The following is a 19266-nucleotide window of genomic DNA, read 5'->3' on the forward strand; positions in this document are numbered from 1 at the left end:
GCGGTATGTGGGGTCTCCGGACCGGGGCACGAACCCGTGTCCCCTGCATCGGCAGGCGGACTCTCAACCACTGCGCCAGCAGGGAAGCCCCATCTCTGCATTTCTTAAAACAAGTTCCCCAAAACTGTAAGATGGCGCCATGAAATAAGGAAAGCTCAATGGATATGACATGGAAAACAAGTCACCACTAGAATAAAATGATCTGCTGAAATCTTCTGTCTTCCCACTAAACATTCGTATGTGACACTCACTAAATGTCACTCAGTGTTTCCTCCTCTAGCATCCTGTCCAAGTTCTAGGTAGGATAAAGGGCAAAGGACAAAGGGTGTCTGCTAAATGACTCTGTGTTCTTTAATAGGCCTTATCTAGTGACTTCCACTTAAGGCCTCACTGAGCAGAACAAAGTCACGTCATGTGGCCACTCATACTTGCAAAGGAGGTTGGGAAATGTATTTTTCAGCTAGGCAAAAAGCTTTTCTGCAAATCTGTTGCTAAGGAAAAAGAAAAGAATGTACTGAACAGGCATTGGCAGTATCTGCCATGCCATCAATGAATTTTAATTTCCATAAACATCTTATTAAAAGCTGAGATAACTGAGACTAAAAATAAATTACATAATAAAGTATATAAACAAAGGTCATATAAAATGCCAAAAAGAATCAAAATAGTTGAATAAAAGAACTGAACTGCCAAATTCACAGTGCTGAAACATGAGAAAAATAAAATTCTCTTTAGACCTGTCAACTTTTCTACTTTCATTTTAAAAATTACTATTAGCTAGCAACGGAACCACGACTAACTTACACAATACGCAACATTACAAATTAAAGATATATACAAATTTTATAGAAATTCTCCTTATCTAATTGCAATGTCTTATTTTAGTGAACATAAAATATTTCAAAGATTTTACAAGCTTGTTTGTAATCACCCCTACCAGCACTCCAAACTCCATTCTTTACACAGAATATAATTTTCCTCAACTGCAATTATTCAATCGTGTATCAGGAAAAGACTGTTGAATGCCCCAAAGAAATCAGTCATGTGTACAAATGATGCTCGCTATTATTTATAATGCTGGAAAAATGGAAACAATGCACATGTCCTTCCACTAAGGAAGAGGTTCTAAACTGTAATGTGCAAAAGAATGCCTTGATAAATTTGTCAATAAAGAAGATTCCCAGGCGCCACACCCAGAAATTGTGATTCCAGGGCCATCTGGATCTGCTAGGGGATCTGTTAGGGGATCTGCAATTTTAGGAAGCATCTCAAATGATTTTGATATAAATGAACCTAGAAGCACAGTTTGATTTAAGCAAACAACTGTATATTTTTAAATAGCAAATATATAATCTATATAGCAGTTAATCTTTACAAAATCATATTAAGCTAAAGTGGTAAAATACAAAATTTTGTGTGTATATGTTAATAAGTACAAGGTAAGATGTAAAAAAGAATGTAAAAACCCAGAAAAGTTTACAGAGCCTGCATTGCGTTAGACTCCCAATTCTTCTCCCATCTCTGTACCCACACCCTTTGCCACTTCTCACCTCCTCTCACTAGAAACACGATATATTTCCTTGTTGTACTGATGATAGGCTTGGCCATGTGACAAGCTTTCATCAATGGCATATTAGCAAACACTATGCAAGCAGACATGAAATGTGCTTGCATGGTTGGGCTTCCCCTATTGAACTTCTGCAACTTCCTCAAGAAGAACATAAGCTGGGTAGCCCACTTGTTGCCCCAGAAGAATGGGGCATGTGAGAAGAGCCACCCCAACCAACCAATCTGAACACGATGACAATATTTTGGTATGCCACTAACTTTTGCTGTGGTCTGTTACACTGATAGTTGACTGCTAGAGAGTATTATAAGAATACTGAGTATTTTATGAAGAGAAGCAACGTCTAAAACTTTTTTTAATTAATCTATCTATCTATCTATCTCTCTATCTCTCTATCTATCTATCTTTGGCTGTGTTGGGTCCTCTTTGCTGCGTGCAGGCTTTCTCTAGTTGCAGCGAGCGGGGGCTACTCTTCATTGTGTTGTGTGGGCTCCTCATTGTGGTGGCTTCTCTTGTTGTGGAGCATGGGCTGTAGGCACATGGGCTTCAGTAGTCGTAGCACAAGGGCTCAGCAGTTGAGGCTCATGGGCTCTAGAGCTCAGGCTCAGTAGTTGTGGTGCACGGGCTTAGTTGCTCTGTGGCATGTGGGATCTTCCCGGACCAGGGCTCAAACCCGTGTCCCCTGCATTGGCAGGCAGATTCTTAACCACTGCGCCACCAGGGAAGTCCTAAGACTTTGTTTTCACTTAGTATTTTGTTCATCTTTCACAATAATGTCAGCTAAATATCCTAATAAAATAATTCAGGTGCATGGTTCTTCATCTCATGAATTTTGACTGAAAAATGAAACAATAAAGAGAAAAGGATGAGGGTGGGGAAGAAGGCAGAGTGGGAAGGAGAAAAAGTAAATGTATTTTCTTAACTAAGTTAGCAAGAAACAGGACTGAGATCGAAAGAGGCGAGCTATGAGAAAAATTCTAAGTTTATGGTAGAGAAGCCACCTCATTTGTCAAGTTTTCCCCTTTGTTATTGGCATCTTCCAGCTGTGCTTTTCCTGTCTTTGAAAATGTGCACCTTCATTTCCTACAATTATATGTTTTTGTTGCTATTATTTCTGTTGTGATTAAGACCCTGGTCTTCTTTCAAAGCCTGCACCTTCTTATTCACCAAACTTCTGGTCTGATACACCCTGATCCTCAACTAAAAACGTCCTGCATATGGTTCTCTCCTCCTTGACTAGCAATTTTGGATCCAAGGTGGATCTAACCCACTATCATTTCTAGAATTCCTTTTCTGAGCTCTGAGGTCTTCCTTGTGTGGATTTCTTATCTACTAAAGTATAAGGAGGTGGGTGCAACATGTTCACACTGCTGGACCAAGAAGACCAAGACACAATGTTCAAAGAGATTCAATGGCTTGCAAACACTACAAAAATCAATAAGCAAACAAACCAAGACTATCTACAGGCCTTCAGATTCCTTCCTCGATGTAATCTTTACTGAGTGATGACATCCTTAAGTACCTACTACGTGCAAAATCCAGTACTATGCACTTCAGGGAGAAGAAGGCATCAGTAATTTCAATATAAAGTAAGGATCAGAGTGTTTCACAGAAATTCCGTCTCCCCACCCCACCCCCTGCCGTTCATCCTACGTAATGCTGGGTCTGTTTTAAATCTGTTTAAGTAAGACTACAGCATATTTAACATTGGTGTAACTTCTTGAGAATGCAAAAAATGATCACTGGCTTAAGCCAAAACAGAAGACAAGCATTTATTATGCTCCTGCTGTATGCCAGACTGTTCTAAGTGCTTCCGGTGTATAATCTCATTTAATACACGTGCACGTGCACACACATAAACCCTCTAGAAAGTTACTCTCATTTTATAACTAATAGAATATTTAAGAGACTAATGAGTACAGAGACAGAAATGACTGACTAATTTTTCAACTTCCACAGCCCATGTCTCTTCCACATTTTCTCTATGGTATCTGATTTTGCAAATTAAAGATTCAGTGAAAATTGAAAACTCAGCCCAAAAATCCACTACTATGCTGACATAAAATACTTAGATAATGGTACAAGAAAACTGGAGTAATGATGACCACAAGGCAGGAAAGCTTTCTGTGTTAAGGGGTGAGTGACTCTTAAGTCAGTCCTTGGTTCCTTTGACTGAATTTCTAAATATAAACAAAACTTGGTTTAGTGCAAAAGAAAGAAAGACAAAGGTTTTCATCTTCAGGGGAAAATACAGTAACTCTTAGAATAACCTCTAAAAAAACCTCAAAATCTCTAAGAAAAGAAGAAAAAACCCAATTTGATAGAAAATCCCAAAGTATTCATAAGCTTCAGAATCACATGCCCTAAACTTCAGAATCAGCATTGCTAGGCACCAAATGGTAAACATTTCAAAGTTGCCTATCAATGAAAGGATTAACTATACTACTGCCTTTAAGGTACATAACCATACATATATCTATTTTTACAAATACCTTCTGCATATACCTAATTAACACTGAACTGCCTTACTTCATGTTATCTCTTACCATAACAAAAAGTTCCCAAACTTCATTGACAGATAATTTCAAGTACATAATATATCCTTCAAGTACATCTTTGTAAGACCCAAACCTGCCTCTAACCAGATATATAAGAAAAAAAAAAACTTCATTTCATTAGTCTTTTTTATTTTTATTCGTAATTTTAAGGAGGACAACATGATGGCCTTTCATTTCCCTTCATATGTAATAATCTATGACCTCTCTGAGGAATTTTCCTACAGTACAACCCTTCTCATGACTTAAAGGGCCCTTTGCATGCCCCAGCTATCTCTAGCTTCACCCTGCACTACTTTCCCCTTCTTCCTCTTCCCTCTTTCATTAGGGTCTACAAAATACTATTCAACTTCCTAATTCAAAGGTCTAACCTTTCTGTTAAGGTTAGAGGTTCCCCTGACACTTACCACAGATTGTAATAACATACTATGTTAATCACCAGACTCTAAATCGAAGAGAGCACAAGACTGTCTATTTCGCTCATCACTGTGTTCCCGATAACTAACTAGTACAGTGTCTGGCACACAGTAGGAACTCAATGAATATTGACTGAATAAATGCATATAGCAGAGTTTGCAGAGGTGAACTGGAGTAAGTCAGATCACAGGGCTTGAACTCATCCACAGGAAGGAGGTACAAACTAATTACTGGAGATGGGAACAAGAAGCATGCGTAAATCACGCCGCTTAGCAAATTTTCTACACTTTCCTACATTGCACCTAGAAGTTCACAGAACACTTTATAACCTAGTTCTGGTCCTGTCAATCCTGCCTGAAGGGGAGTGTACAGTACAATATTGTTCAAATTCCCAACTGCAAATAATTTACATATTAATCTCAAGAATAGTTGGGGTATCCTGTATTTTCTACTGCCAGAGAGCTAAGGTTTATCTCAATCTTGCTGGGTTAACAGCACTTTATTTTTTATTTATTCAAATAAATTAATCACATACCTCTATGGATGTATAAATCTAAAAGTATGCTTTTTTATTCTTCACTATTTACATTTAGCCTTAGAAATGCTAGAAATTCTGAATTTAAAGTCTTTTCCCACCTTTTTATTGAATCCAGAGCTACAATCTTAAGCATTATGTAATCCCCCCAAAAAAATAAGAAGTGAAGAAATGAGATACTTTGTTCGCCCTCAATAAATGTTTGTTTCCAACCTTCCTCACCTAAGAGTTCATACCCTTACCTTCCACTCCAGCCCTTCAACCAATCTAACATCTGCATGATGTCCATGCCCCTAATAGAATCTCCCATCCCTATTAACTGGCAGATATAAGACATGCATCAGAAGTAGAAACTCTAAACACAATTTTCCCCAAATATACTGTTACACAGTGCTATAAGCTAAGTTCACACAAAGTTAAATACATATCTTGGCCAAATAAGAACCTAATATCATGAAACATGGTTTCTATGGCAATATGCATTTAGAGTTCCAAAAACCCAACTTGCAAAATCTTTTGGAACTGTGTTTTTAAATTAGAATGCCTACATTATGGAATATGTGGGTAAACAAAACTTCTGTGAATCAAATCATATCCTTGAACTGCAACGTTTTCAGTTTAAATAAAGTATATATTTAACTTGTTTTTGATGCTAATGATCTGGCTGATTCCTAATATACCTCTCTAAGATATATAAAATCTTTGTGTCCAATTAAATCTTTATGTGTCTCTTGGTTTCTGTAAATTTTCATAATTAACTTTCAGTCCAAAAATAAAATCCCTTATACTAGTAAGTATGCTTTACGTAGAACTTTCAGACTAGAATACTACATAATTCCTAGCAGCTATACGTGTCACAAACAATTCCTTAAAGCAAATACAGTATTTGGTCACACTAATTACATTCATAATACATCCTACTGACTATTAGGAACTCCATTCTTCTAGATATAATGTTAGGTTTAATAAAGCTTTCTTGCCCGGACCCATAAAAGAGCCATTTGCAGAAGCCTTCAGCCTCCAGCACCTCAGCAAACTTGTCTTCCATCCAGTGGGCTTCAATCACAACCTCTCCAGTAAGAACTGAATCTCATACTTGGGGCTTAGTAAGACCTCTCCCAAATGTATTCCTTCCTTTATTCTTTAGAGTTCTCTCTGCACTTTAGTAGCCAATCATCTATTACTAGTTCAAATTACTGTGTAGTTTCTGTGTCCTAACTGGACTCTTACTCATACAACTTCCTTAAAAGCAATTTTTGTATTCTAATACTACGTTAATGATGCAATTCTGTACTTTTAAGAGAGTAAGTCTCAAAAACAATAGGAAGAGGAAAATTAACCATATATGGCAAGTGCTATCCAAGAACCACCGCTTACTGAGCACTTATTAAAAGTGTGTAAGGCACCAGAGATTTCATTATGTGGGCATGATCAATTAAATCACTGGCCATTGGTGACTGAGCTCAATCTCTAGTCCCTCTCCCCTCCTTGAACTGGAGAGTGGGTTGAAAGTTCTAACTCGCTAATCATAGTGGTTGGTTTTTCTGAGGCACAGCTCCCATTCTGAAACTATCTAGTCCCCCAACCAGGAGTTATCTCATTAGCATACAAAGACAGTAAATTTCTGTGGCAGAAACCGGGAAAAAAGACTAAACACTTACTTTTTATTTTACCACGCGTAGCCTCGTACAGCTACTTGCAGATAACAGAAGGCACCAAATTGTTTGGTTTCTTTGTCCTTGCTCATGGACTTGTCTTCGTTTAGAATGCTACCTTCAATCTCCCCATACATCTTCAACATTACCTCCTCTATGAGGCCTTTCCTGTTCTTAGAGCCTCTCCTTGGTCCTACCAATATATCCTGTATATACTTCACTTAACTTCTAATATAATGTATGCATTTCTGGCTCCCACCCACCAAACTATAAGTTTTTTTATAGTGTATTATTTATTTCTCTATCTGCTTAAGACAAAGAATAAATGAATGGATGGACATGATAATGAGAGTCGACTGGGTATCTAAGCAGAAATGTACAACAGGAATTGAAAACCTGAAACAAGAGTTTATGTGAGGGTTAAAATTTTATTTTGAAAATACAAACTTGGTAGTAATGAACATATATGACTGAGAAACTACATAATCTCTCAAAGCTTGCAAAGAAGAAAGCAGAAAATCAAAGACTAAACCTTCAAAAACTCCTACAGTTAAGTAGACACATAGTATATGGTATTAACCGCCAAATTTTACCATGCTGTATTGCCCAAATGTAAATAGTTTAAATATATGTACTGAAAGTACACAGCAAAAGCTGACAAGCTTACAAAAATCTTGCCCATAGCTAGGCCTACTTGCTACTGTCTTCTTACCCATCAATTCTCAACTTCTCTGTGTTTGTAGTACTTGTTCAAATATTAAATATTTTTGGCAGCATACTTGAAAAGGTTTAAAACTTTCACCACAACAAAATTCAACAACTCCTAAAGGAAGTGGTAATAATTACAACACAATTATTATTCCAGTACAACAATACTGTTGCATGGTATCTGCAAAAGGAGTTATCACACTGCACAGTAGTATCTCACCGTCTTGATTATCCAGGCACTAAGACATGCTCACAGGCAAAATATTGACAAGTTCCAATACATAATATTTATATGGCACTAACTTAAAAGTAAGCTATAATTGTTACCTCTTATTCACAGCAAGTGTATTCCACTCTACACTAAATCACAAAACCTGTTCAGTTCAACATTCTGCTTAAGAGATACTAGAATAATTACAACACATTTACTAAGCTATAGCAAAAAAAAAAAGTTTTAAACTATGATCATTCTTGGTGGCACATCTCTGAAGATTTGACAACAAAAAGGCTGAGAACACTACTCTTAAGACAAAGGCTATCAAATAAGTACCAGGGTCACAGATGGAATGTGGATGACAGCAGCAATAAAATCTATTCCGAATGTTTAATAAAGATATTTTACAAGAATATCCTGATATACATACATTACTTTCCTTGGCTGAAGCTGCAACTGCCAAGTTAGCTTCTGTAAAACACTACCATCTGTCAAATTAAGCTAACCTTGTTATTCTGTTTTTTTAATTTTGGTTACAACTGAGTTAACAGTTGGTTTTTGGTTTCAGTGCATAAAAGCTACACAATAGAACATAATAAATGTATATCTATTTTATATTTATGCAAGCTTCAGTAAAAATATAATAAAAATACTTTAGTTCAAGAAAGAGTTCCAGAAACCTCCTTTCCTGTCTTCCTTTAAAACAGTCCTAACTCAAGGATAAAAAAATACTGCCATCAAGTGGAGTATTAATGGGAAGGAGAAACTTTTCAATAAAGCTGCTGGTTCTCCAGATGAGAAAAATCAACTCGGACACCTACTTAGACATGCAAAATTCAAATCCAATTGGAATAAGACTTAAATACCAAAAGCAAAACAAGAAAAAGATTACACGGCAATAAAAGAGAGTATCTTTATGAAACAGGTATGAAAGATCAAAATAAAGGAAACTAATTACATATAAGACTAAATCAAAATGGACTCCTATTCATGAAAGAACAACATAAAGGGACTAAAAAGACATACTGATAAACGGAAAAAGATATTTGCAGAATATGTAAGTTGGGGGAAAAAAAGTAGTATATAAACTATAAAGAACTCCTTCAAATCAAAAAAGGTAAAACAATCTCCCCCCCAAGAAAAAAAAACAGAAACAAATGTGAATTTCACAGGGAAAAAAAACCTCAATGGTCCATAAACATATAAAAAGATAACCAATTAGGTTATCAACACCAGAATGGTTAAGTTTGTGTAACCATAAGTATAAATAACCACCACGTATGCTCCCTTCTCTATCCCACCAAAGCTTCACATGCTCAGATACCCTGGGTGCCCTCCCTCTGATGCCACAAGCAAAAATGGAAATATCATCAGTTCTATTAGTTCTGCAGCTTATTACCAACTTGAAGTCCCGGCCCCACTGTGGAAGCCCGGAAGTCAGTTCTGAGAATATGTATGGTACAACTAGAACAGGCACAAAGAGTGTCCATGACCCCAGAAGGCCTGTGCAGAGAGCTCCTTCTTCCCTCCAAACGCTGGAAATTTTAGACCTGAGGCAGTGGACTGCTGCTAATTTCCTTTCAACCCACTTCCTTGGCCCTGTCCTGACCCAAAGCCTTTCTCTAAGGTCTCATGGGAAGACATTAGGGGCCCTCTTTCTGACACACCAAGACCAGCTCAGAGGCCTCAGTGGAGGATACAGCAAGCCCCACACCTCCAGCCCAAGCTTGCATGTATTCTGGCTCAAATTATGATGCATAAACTTCTGTATATGCAGGTGTATGGTTGGTTCTCACATTAGTGCAAGCACAGCATCAGATCCCGGCCACTAATGGTTCTTCATTCCTGGTCCCTCTCTCTATACTCCTCCCCCACATCTTTCCTCTTCACTAAGGACCTAGCTCTCAGCTCTGCAGCCAAACCTGTCCTCAAAGTTAGTGCCACTCACCCCAACAGAGCCACTTCCAGGCTGAACACCACCAACAAAAACCCAACAAATAATAAGTTTCTAGTTCAAAACAAGCTATTCTTCTGTCTCATTCTCACATGGACCAAAAACCGTAAGAAAAGTCTTTCTCTGCTCAATTGTTTACCTGTCCACAGTTCATCCCACCCCATCATTGGTCCCCCAAGTTCTTTCCAAACTTCCAAGCTAACTACAATGTGAAAGTACTTTTGTACCCTGTGGGGAAAAATACACATCATAAAGATTATTCTTGTGTGTGCTATTAATTATTAAAGTGATTAATGTTAGTCTGAGGCATGAAGAAGAAAAGGCTTTTCATTCCTCAGTAGTGAGCATTCTTTATGAGGTATTACTTTAAAAAATATAAAATGAAGGAAAAATTGTGCAATTTCATTTTGTTTTGTAAGCATATCAGTACATGCTCCTAAGTGTTTTACCTCTAGGAATATCTTTAACTTTTTTGCCATTTTCAGACTTGGAAAAATAAGTAGCTTTTGTTATTGCTGATCCTGTGAGAATGTAAAACTGAATAATAAATGAGAAACAATACTTAAAAGTCATCCAAAAATAGCCAATAAGCACATGAAAAGATGTCCAAAACCATTAGTCATTAGGGAAATACACATTGACACCACTACATACTCATTAAAATGGCTAAAATATAAAAATTGACAATACCAAGTGTTAACAAAGATATAGACCAACTGGAACTCTCATACATTGCTGATGGGAATGTACAATGGTATAACCATTTTGAATAAACATTTAGCCATATCTTACAACAATTCCACTCCTATGTATTTGTCCAAGAGAAATACTTTAGAAGTATATCAGGTAACAAAGTAACGAACTGTCCTTTAAAAACAGCAATAAAGAAGGATGTGAGGCAGTTAACAGAGATACCATAAAACATTACTAAAACTGGATGGAGAAATCATGGGGAAAATAAGGGAGGAGGATTAAAATGAAGTCATCGATAAGTTTTTCCACAGACAAAAGGCAGGCTGGGACTTCCTTGGTGGTGCAGTGGTTAAGAATCTGCCTGCCAATGCATGGGACACGGGTTCAAGCCCTGGTCCAGGAAGGTCCCACATGCCACACAGCAACTAAGCCCGTGCACCACAACTACTGAGCCTGTGCTCTAGAGCCCATGAGCCACAACTATTGAGCTCACATGCTGCAACTACTGAAGCCCACACACATAGAGCCTGTGCTCCGCAACAGGAGAAGCCACTCCAATGAGAAGCCTGCGCACCACAACGAAGAGTAGCCCCACTCACCACAACTAGAGAAAGCCCGCGCAGCAACAAAGAGCCAATGCAGCCAATAAATGAATTAATTAATTAATTTTTTTTACAAAGGCAGGCTAAGGACATGGCGGGGGGGTGGGGGGCAGGGACCATAGGGTCCTGCTCTGTTTCACTATGACAAGATCAGGGTGTTGCAAGAAAACTCTGGATAGCTGTTTATAAAGGTCTCCTAGGGTGACATTAGCTTAGAAATTATTACATTTAAGGGTGTGATCTTATACTATCAGTGTCCCAGAGTAGATTGGCATGTTTTAGTTCACAAGAGTAAAAAACAAGAAAGAAAATAAACCAAACCATTTGTTCATTTGTTGGGGGGTGAAGCCGAAAAAATAAATAAATTTAAAAAAAAATAAATAAAAGCAGCAATAAAACAAAAACATCCACTACCATCACTTCTAAACAACATTTATCATATGTCTTACCTAGTATAAGAAAAAATGAAATTATAGGCATAGAAATTGCAAATAAATAAAACTGTCATGATTTATTTATGATATCTTTTATGTAGACATTCCAAAATTATCTATGAAAGTATTAGAATAAAGTTTAGCAAGGTGGCTAAATATAAGATCACTATCCAAAAGCTAGCTGCATTCATACACACCAGTAACAAATAACAAACATTTTAAAGCACCACATATTATTGTTATCAGAAAGTATCAACTACATAGGACAAACAATGTGTAAGAATTCTACTGTTAAAATTATAAACTAAAAAAAAAAAAAAAAATTAAAGAAGACCTAAATAAAAAGAAGTATACCCTGTTCATGGATAGAAAGACTCAATATCATAAAGATGTTAATGATCCCAAATTGGTATATAGATTCAATAAAATTACTAAAAAACTCAAACAGGGTTTTTCAGAGAACTTGGTAAAATTATTCTAAACTTTCTAAGGAAGATAAAGTACCATAATACTTCGGAAGAAGAGGGGCAAACTTATTTTTTCAGTACTAGAGATTACTATGAAGCCAAAGCAACGAAGACAGGACGGTATTCACAAAACAAATGACGGAACAAAACAGCAGAGGGTGAAAAAAAGCATTTTCCATAAAGCTTTTATATATGATAGAGAAGGTCTGTCAGTTCAGTGGGGGAGAGCATTAACTTTTCAATAAGGTAAGATTAACAACAACAAAAAATCATATACAAAATAAAAATTAAATTGGATCCCTACCTCACACCAGGTACAAAATATTAAGTACAGACAGAATAAGATCTAGATGTTACAAACATAACTTTAAAATTCTTACTACTATATAGATGAATTTCATTTATATATCAAGGTGAAAAAAGTTTCCAAAGTTAAAACAACTAAAATTAAAAACATATACCTTCAGGAATTCAGAGCGGCAATAAAAAGGAACTCAAGGGGAAAATGAAAACAGGATTCAAGCTGATTACAATCTCAAATGAAAATGGAGGGATGCGATGAGGGGACTATACGGTTAGATATAGGTTCCTTTCAAAGTTCTCACTTGTGTTTTAAGTAGTGCATTCAATGTGTGCTTATCATTAAAGATTAATATGCTATTTCATAAGTAAATAAAAACATATTTGCATAGAGAGCTGATCATGATCCAACGTTTATGATTAATTCAATTCTGTGTACTTCAGAACCAACTAGTGTATACATTATTAAAACAAATCCACAAAAAAATATCTCACCACCTGTGGAGGGAGTAAATGCAGAATTGGCATTACAAAAATAATAATGTAGACAAAGTTAAAAGTTATCCTAGCACATAGAGCAAAAAGGGAAAGAAATTATAAAACGAAATTTGAAGCAAGGTAGAGAGATGAATGGTATCTAATATTCAAATAATGTAGTTTCAGAAGGAGAAAGAAAAAAGGAATAGAGTAGAAGTAATAATTCTTAAATATATATCTTTTTCCTGAGAAGAACACTAAAGTTTTCAGATCAAAAATCCTCGCCAGGATGGTTAAAAATACACACACACACACACACATACACACACACACACACGTGTGTGAAATTTCTGCACTCTAAAACCAAAGAAGAAATCTTATAAGCTTATACAGAGGGTTAACAACTTATCTACCAAAAAAAAATCAAACGGTATTAAACTACACAGAAAAACACAGTTAAAATTAAACACCTAAACACCTATTTTTAAAAACTTATTAGCTACTAACATGTAACACAATTAAGTAATATTTTTGATGAAAGGTATATTGTAAAAAATTTTAAATATCATCATTTAAATTAGAATTCCATATTATCCCAACAAAATCAAGAATGCTATAAGTAAAAATATGCTAAACAGTCTTATCTTATTGAGGGCACAGGGAAGGAGAGAAAACTATTAATTATTTATAGAAAAAACATGCTTAAATATATTCGTTTAGAATTAAAAGAGCAGAAAAGGCTCTTTAAATAAATCAAAGTCAGAGGGCAATAAAAGGATTAAATTTGTTATCACTATATATGGAAATGATGAAATCTTACTAAAAGACCAGCAAAAACACAAGTTTGGATTAGATCCATTAGAAATACAAAGATAATTTGATGAAATTACATTAAAAGTAGAGACGTCAGTATCTCTCAGAATTTAAGACATAAAGAAAAAAACATGAAATATTCAAATGACACTATAAGTGTTCATTTAATATATAAATATAGAACTATATAACTCTCAAAAAAATACATATCCTTTTCATATGATCATTAAAACCTCATGTACAGGGCTTCCCTGGTGGTGCAGTGGTTGAGAGTCCGCCTGCCGATGCAGGGAACACGGGTTTGTGCCCCGGTCCGGGAAGATCCCACATGCCGCGGAGCGGCTGGGCCCGTGAGCCATGGCCGCTGAGCCTGCGCGTCCGGAGCCTGTGCCCCACAACGGGAGAGGCCACAACAGTGAGAGGCCCGAGTACCGCAAAACAAAACAAAACAAAAGACATGTGATAAAGAGTCAACATCTAAATCTGATTTCAAAGCATTTTAAAAACGTGTAACTGTAAGGACATTTCATATTACAATGAAACAATACGTAACAGAAACTAGTATTAACCCTAGTAGTATTCTGTAATCTTAGCTAAAACAATGAAACAGTTTATGAGTAAAGAGGTGTAAAGATTGGCAAAGAGGAGGTCAGATGATAATTATTTGCAAATGATATGGCCTGCATACAAAGAATATTGAAAAATATCAACAGAATAGTAGAACTAATGAAAATTCATTAAGGCAGCTGGATACAATGTTAGAATAACAAATCAAAATTAGGTGAGAAAAGAAAGGAGTAAAAAGGGAATAAGCAGCTGGATCCCTTTCTCTCTGCAAACCAAGTCTTATGCTAATACCAAGATAACCAACTATTTCATACTAAAGAATATCCATTTTATATAATGTTTAGAGTGATTTATATAATGTTAACTGTCCCTTGAAATGTTGTATTATATTTTTATAACTTTAGATAATACCTAAATTAGAAAATACCACATTATTTTAACTAAGAAATTTACCCTGAATTCAGCTTGTATTGTTTTGCAAGTTTTGTTTTAACTCTTAATTTGGTTACTCTGTGACATCCTTCCCACCTAACCCCCAGTATAACTAAGTGAAAGTTGACTGTTGATCCATAAGATTCCTTCTGCCTCCATCCTCTACTATTTCTTTTTTATCCTCCCTGTCTGGAATAAATGTATGCTTTGCTACACTAAACACTCAGATCTTAAAAAGTTGCTCATGTCTAATCATACTAACTTTAAGGCTTTAAAAGAAGATTCAGAGGCATTTAATGACTTGCCCAAGGTCATAGAAAGGTGATTTAGATCAACCCACATCCTAGTCTTTTCACTACACCGCCTTTATTCTAACAGTTGTCCACAGTTTCAAGCTTTCATCCTTTCTCAATAATGTTAAATCGTGAGATTCAGTTAGGGAACTAAAATAACCCCTGCGCTTGCATTCCTTTTAGAAAACACTCACTCATTCATCAAATATTTACTGAAACCTACTAAGTGCACAGAGCTGTTCTAAGCCCTAGGGTGAAATGAAATAGGCAAAATACCTTCCCTTATGAACCTTATGTTTTATTTAACTCAGGAGGATACATTTAATGAAAATAGTATCCAGCTCACTTAACTCTACAAATTAATTTGGTCCCTGAGAGGAAGGCTACTATATTGCTGCCCTAAAGAATCCTTATTTGGTAGTGTATATATGTCAATGCTACTCAGCAGCATAGCACAGGAAGATCAGCTTGGTGCTTTGCGACCACCTAGAGGGGTGGGATAGGGAGGGTGGGAAGGAGGCTCAAGAGAGGATATGGGGATATATGTATGCATACGGCTGATTCACTTTGTTCTACAACAGAAACTAACACAGCATTGTGAAGCAATTATACTCCAATAAAGATGTATTTTTTTTTTAAATCCTTATTTGGGACCTGAATCTATGAATCAAATTTCTGAGATGCAAGGATCCTACACTTCGGTAAATATCAAGCACAAAGGCCGAATACACATGTTCAAGAACAAAATTATGACAGATTTTAACTGTAGCTAATCTGCTGCCAACTCCACTTCACCTGTATCATCTTAAACCTCAAAAAAACAGCTCTCTGCAGTTACAATTAATCTCATAACTCCCTGCCATGGCTAAACTTGAGCAATCAAGCAAAGAACACATCAGAGGAAAAGACAGCCCTTGCCTTATGTTACCCTGTGACAAGCTACTCTGTAGGTGACAAAAGACATATGAGTGTTGTGCTTTTTTTTTTTAATCATACATCCTTCTGGAAGAAAAAAAAATCTTGAAAAATAGAAAACTGTTCCAACTACCAAAATATGGCTCTTCATATAAAGCTAATATTATACATGAGCATACAACACACAATTTTTTAAAGGACAGCAGAAAACAGGCTAAGATTTTGGTTATGCAATATGCACTAGGCAATTCTCGTTTTACTAATAATTCATAAAGTTTCTAATTTAAAAGCAAAGAGTTTCACTTTTGTTTCTTCTAAAGTAGTTCATTTCCTAGTTATTAGCTTGAAGTCTACTTCCTAGTTACTAGCACGGTGGATTTAAATTGTCAATTCATTTTAAGTGGATGGTTTAAGGTATTTGAACCTATACGAATATTTTTAAATAGTTCTGAGTAACAAAGTAATAGTATATTGATATAGAAAGCAAAAACATTACATGTTTCTTTTAAAAATAATACATAAACACCATGATGGAAGTATAAAAATAAATGCAATTGTATTGCTCTAAAAAAATGTCCACAGTATCAATGAGATGATCTGACAGACACACACTAAAAACAGCATCATAATGGTAATATTTTAGACTAACAACTACTCCCTTTGTTTAAGGAGGGGACTCAGTAAACTAGGAAACTGGACTTGGTGGCCAGGACCACTTTCAGTAATTTGATTCTTGATTCACAATTTTATGCATAAACCTCTGAACTGGGCAGATCTGCATTACCTAATTTCATGCTAAAGAAGTACTTTAGTCCAAAATCAATTTAAAAAACTCACAAATTTCTTGCCAATGTTCAAATTTAAGAGATGTGAAAAATATGAGTTATATTTCCCACTTTGAAACACATAGCCTTTAATATTCAACTTTGGACAGAACTATAAACAGAAGCGACACCAAACCTATTAAATATTGCTTAGTATACATATGACCACAAGATCCTCCTCTAAGTGTTAAGACTTTGTCATACTAAACATCAAAAACTAAAGTTTAAGGTATTCCAAACAGAATGGAGGGGATTAGGACTGTTCTAAACTCCCATTATTAAATCTAGAATTATCACTGTAAATAAACTGCAGTCTGCAATAGTCTTCTAAATTAACCAGTACAGCACACAAGAGTTCCAAAGACAAGTTTCCCAAAGCGCCTAAACTAACAATGCACTATCCTTGCTTTCCAAAATTCTTGAGCATCTTCAATTACCTCAAGTACTATAATAAAATTCTAAAAATAATCTCAAAGCAAAAACTTAGCAAGCTGCGTGTATACACATAGTCAGCAGGACAGCAGCCCTTATTCTAAAATCAAGCACAGGTAGGATATAACAATGCCAAAACTACAACAGGGTGGGGCATTCACTACTCTCCCAGAAAAATCAAATACACTTTTGGCAGCTGCTCTCTGTAAACGCTGGTTACCCCCATAATTCCAAGACGAGTAAAGCAATGTTTTCCTTTTGCCCAAAATGCTTTTCACACCAATGATCACCCCCCCCCCCAAAAAAAAATTAAGTCATAGCCAACTACTTTTCAGGATATGGTGCAAGCCGTGATAGTGCACTTGAGATTCTGAAAGCAAAATCTAGAAAAAAAGTAGCATCTCTCATTACTTAACGTAAAAGATCTGAAACTTCACGCAGATTTTTTTCTTAAGTGAGTGACCATTCGAATGTGTGACTAAGGCAAGAGTAAAGGGTGAACGATGGAACAAGGTCAAACTTAGGGGACAAAGGATTCCTGGAATAAACACGGCCAGAAAGGTTTCCTTAAGGGACAGTTTCTATATTCAAAAAAGAAAAAAAAGAAAAGAAAAAGAACGGAAGGAAGGAAGGGAGGAAGGAAAGGAACGAAGGGAAGGAAGGGAGGGAGGGAAGGGAGGGAGGGAGGAAGAAAGGAAAAGGAACCAACCAAATCCTCTACTTTTACACCGAGTCTACCTGGTTAATGTACCTGTCCCGCCAGGCCGACTATTCAATTCTGGTGGAGACCCTTTTGCAAAATAGCAGGCCTGGAACGTTTCTACCTTGGAAATAAAAGCTGGGTTCAGAAGGGATGACAACTGGTTATTCCTTTTTTAAAAAAGAGGAGGAAGATAAAGTTTAATTAAGAAGCCATATAGAGGAGTGTAGGAATGTGAGGTCGCGCTCAACCAAATACCCGGCACCGTCTGTTACAGGAAAACAATCGGCAAGAAGGAAGTGGACTGAAACACGCTAACTACACCCCGCATTCCACACGCAGCCCGGAACTGGGCGCGACGCCCCCAAAGCGGGTAGGGGCGGGGGGCAGCAAGGGGGAAGCCCAGGGCAGCGGAGGCCCGGGCGGCAGCGGGGGAGGCCGGGGAGGTCCCGGCCGAGGCGGGTGAGGGCGGCATGTCAGAAGGAGGAGCGGGGCCGGGCCGCACCGGCTCGCGGCTTCGCCTCACCTTCTGCGCCGCGCTCTGCTGCAGCACGTTCTGCTCCACGGTCATGGCCCCCGCAGCGCCGGCGGCGACACCGGCGGCGGCGTCCGGCTCCTCGAGCCTCCGCCGGCCCTGACTGCCACGCTCCGCCGAGCTCCAGGGAGCGGCGCGGACGGCCGAGGAGGACAGCGCCCCCGCCAGCCAGGCGCGAAGGCGATGGCGGCCGGCGTGCACGGGCACCTCGGGCTGGCGGCGAGGCGCAGACAGCAAGGGCCACGGCGGCGGCCCCACGACTCCGCGCGGCCCGCCTCAGCACGGCTTGTCGGCCGCAGCCCGGGCCATGAGCGGGGCGGCGGACACTCGGCGCGGGAGGGCGCGAGCAAGTCCGGACGCGTCACTCACGCGCTCCTTCGCTGGCGGCTCGCGGGCCACTGCGGGGAAGCGAGAAGGGACAGAGGGAGCGGCCGGAATGGCGCTGTCCTCCTCCTCCCGCCGCGACTCCTCCTCCCCTCCCCTCCCCTCCCCCAACAGTCGTCACCGCCCCCGCCCGGCGGCTCCTCCCGCGCCGAGCCCCGCCCTCCGGCCGCCCTAACCCTACATTATGACCCGCGGGGCGGCGGGGCGGGGCGGAGCCGCCCCGGAGCCCCACCCCCCGTACCCGCGCTCCCGGGGGTGGAGCGAGGGAGCGCCACGTGGGCCGGGCCTCGGAGCCGCCCCTGCGGCAGGTTGCGCGACGCCTGCCCTTGGCTCCGCGATTCTCCAAGCCGAGGCGGGAGGGCAGCGTTTCTCTCTGTGCCCAGAATTTGTTAGATCGCTGGCTTTCCGAACTCCTCCAAGACAAAACATTTCTCTCCAGGCCGCATAACGTCCCAAAACCGCTTTGGGTCCCGAATCCCAGCTCCTTTCTATGTCTCTGGCCTTTCTAGGAATTTCACAAGCAGTATACTCGCCCGAAGGGAAAAGTCAAGTGTGGTTTAAGCAAAAGGCTGTCAGAAGCCCTTATGCTGGAATGTACTTTAATCCTTAACTAATCATTACGTAAATGAATATTGATATTCTCTGTCTACTTCTTTCATTCAAACATGTGCCAGTCACTGCTAGGCTCTGGAGAAGTAAGGTATATTTTCCAAAGGTTTGATATAAATGAAATACGGTCTATACAACAGACAATATTACAAAAGTATCACTGCTTAGATGGTATACATCACCT

At 38.5% G+C, this 19266-nt stretch overlaps 1 protein-coding gene across 3 annotated transcripts in view; it reads right to left on the reverse strand.

The window, feature by feature from the left end:
- Window positions 1-18583, reverse strand: part of USP25 (ubiquitin specific peptidase 25) — a 147406-nt gene extending 128823 nt beyond the window's left edge. The window contains exon 1 of one of the 3 annotated variants that reach the window (XM_027102262.1): window positions 18081-18583. In XM_027102262.1, the coding sequence (XP_026958063.1) occupies window positions 18081-18125 (45 nt within the window). In that variant the 5' untranslated portion in view covers window positions 18126-18583. The remainder of the gene's footprint in view (window positions 1-18080) is intronic. The other 2 variants (XM_027102294.1, XM_027102267.1) reach the window with 2 other exon arrangements.
- Between the last annotated feature and the right edge of the window lie 683 nt (window positions 18584-19266).

The sequence above is a fragment of the Aethalodelphis obliquidens genome, unplaced genomic scaffold (genome assembly GCF_003676395.1).
Source record: "Aethalodelphis obliquidens isolate GAN/ISIS:26980383/991018 unplaced genomic scaffold, ASM367639v1 scaffold1, whole genome shotgun sequence".
NCBI classification, from domain to species: domain Eukaryota; kingdom Metazoa; phylum Chordata; class Mammalia; order Artiodactyla; family Delphinidae; genus Aethalodelphis; species Aethalodelphis obliquidens.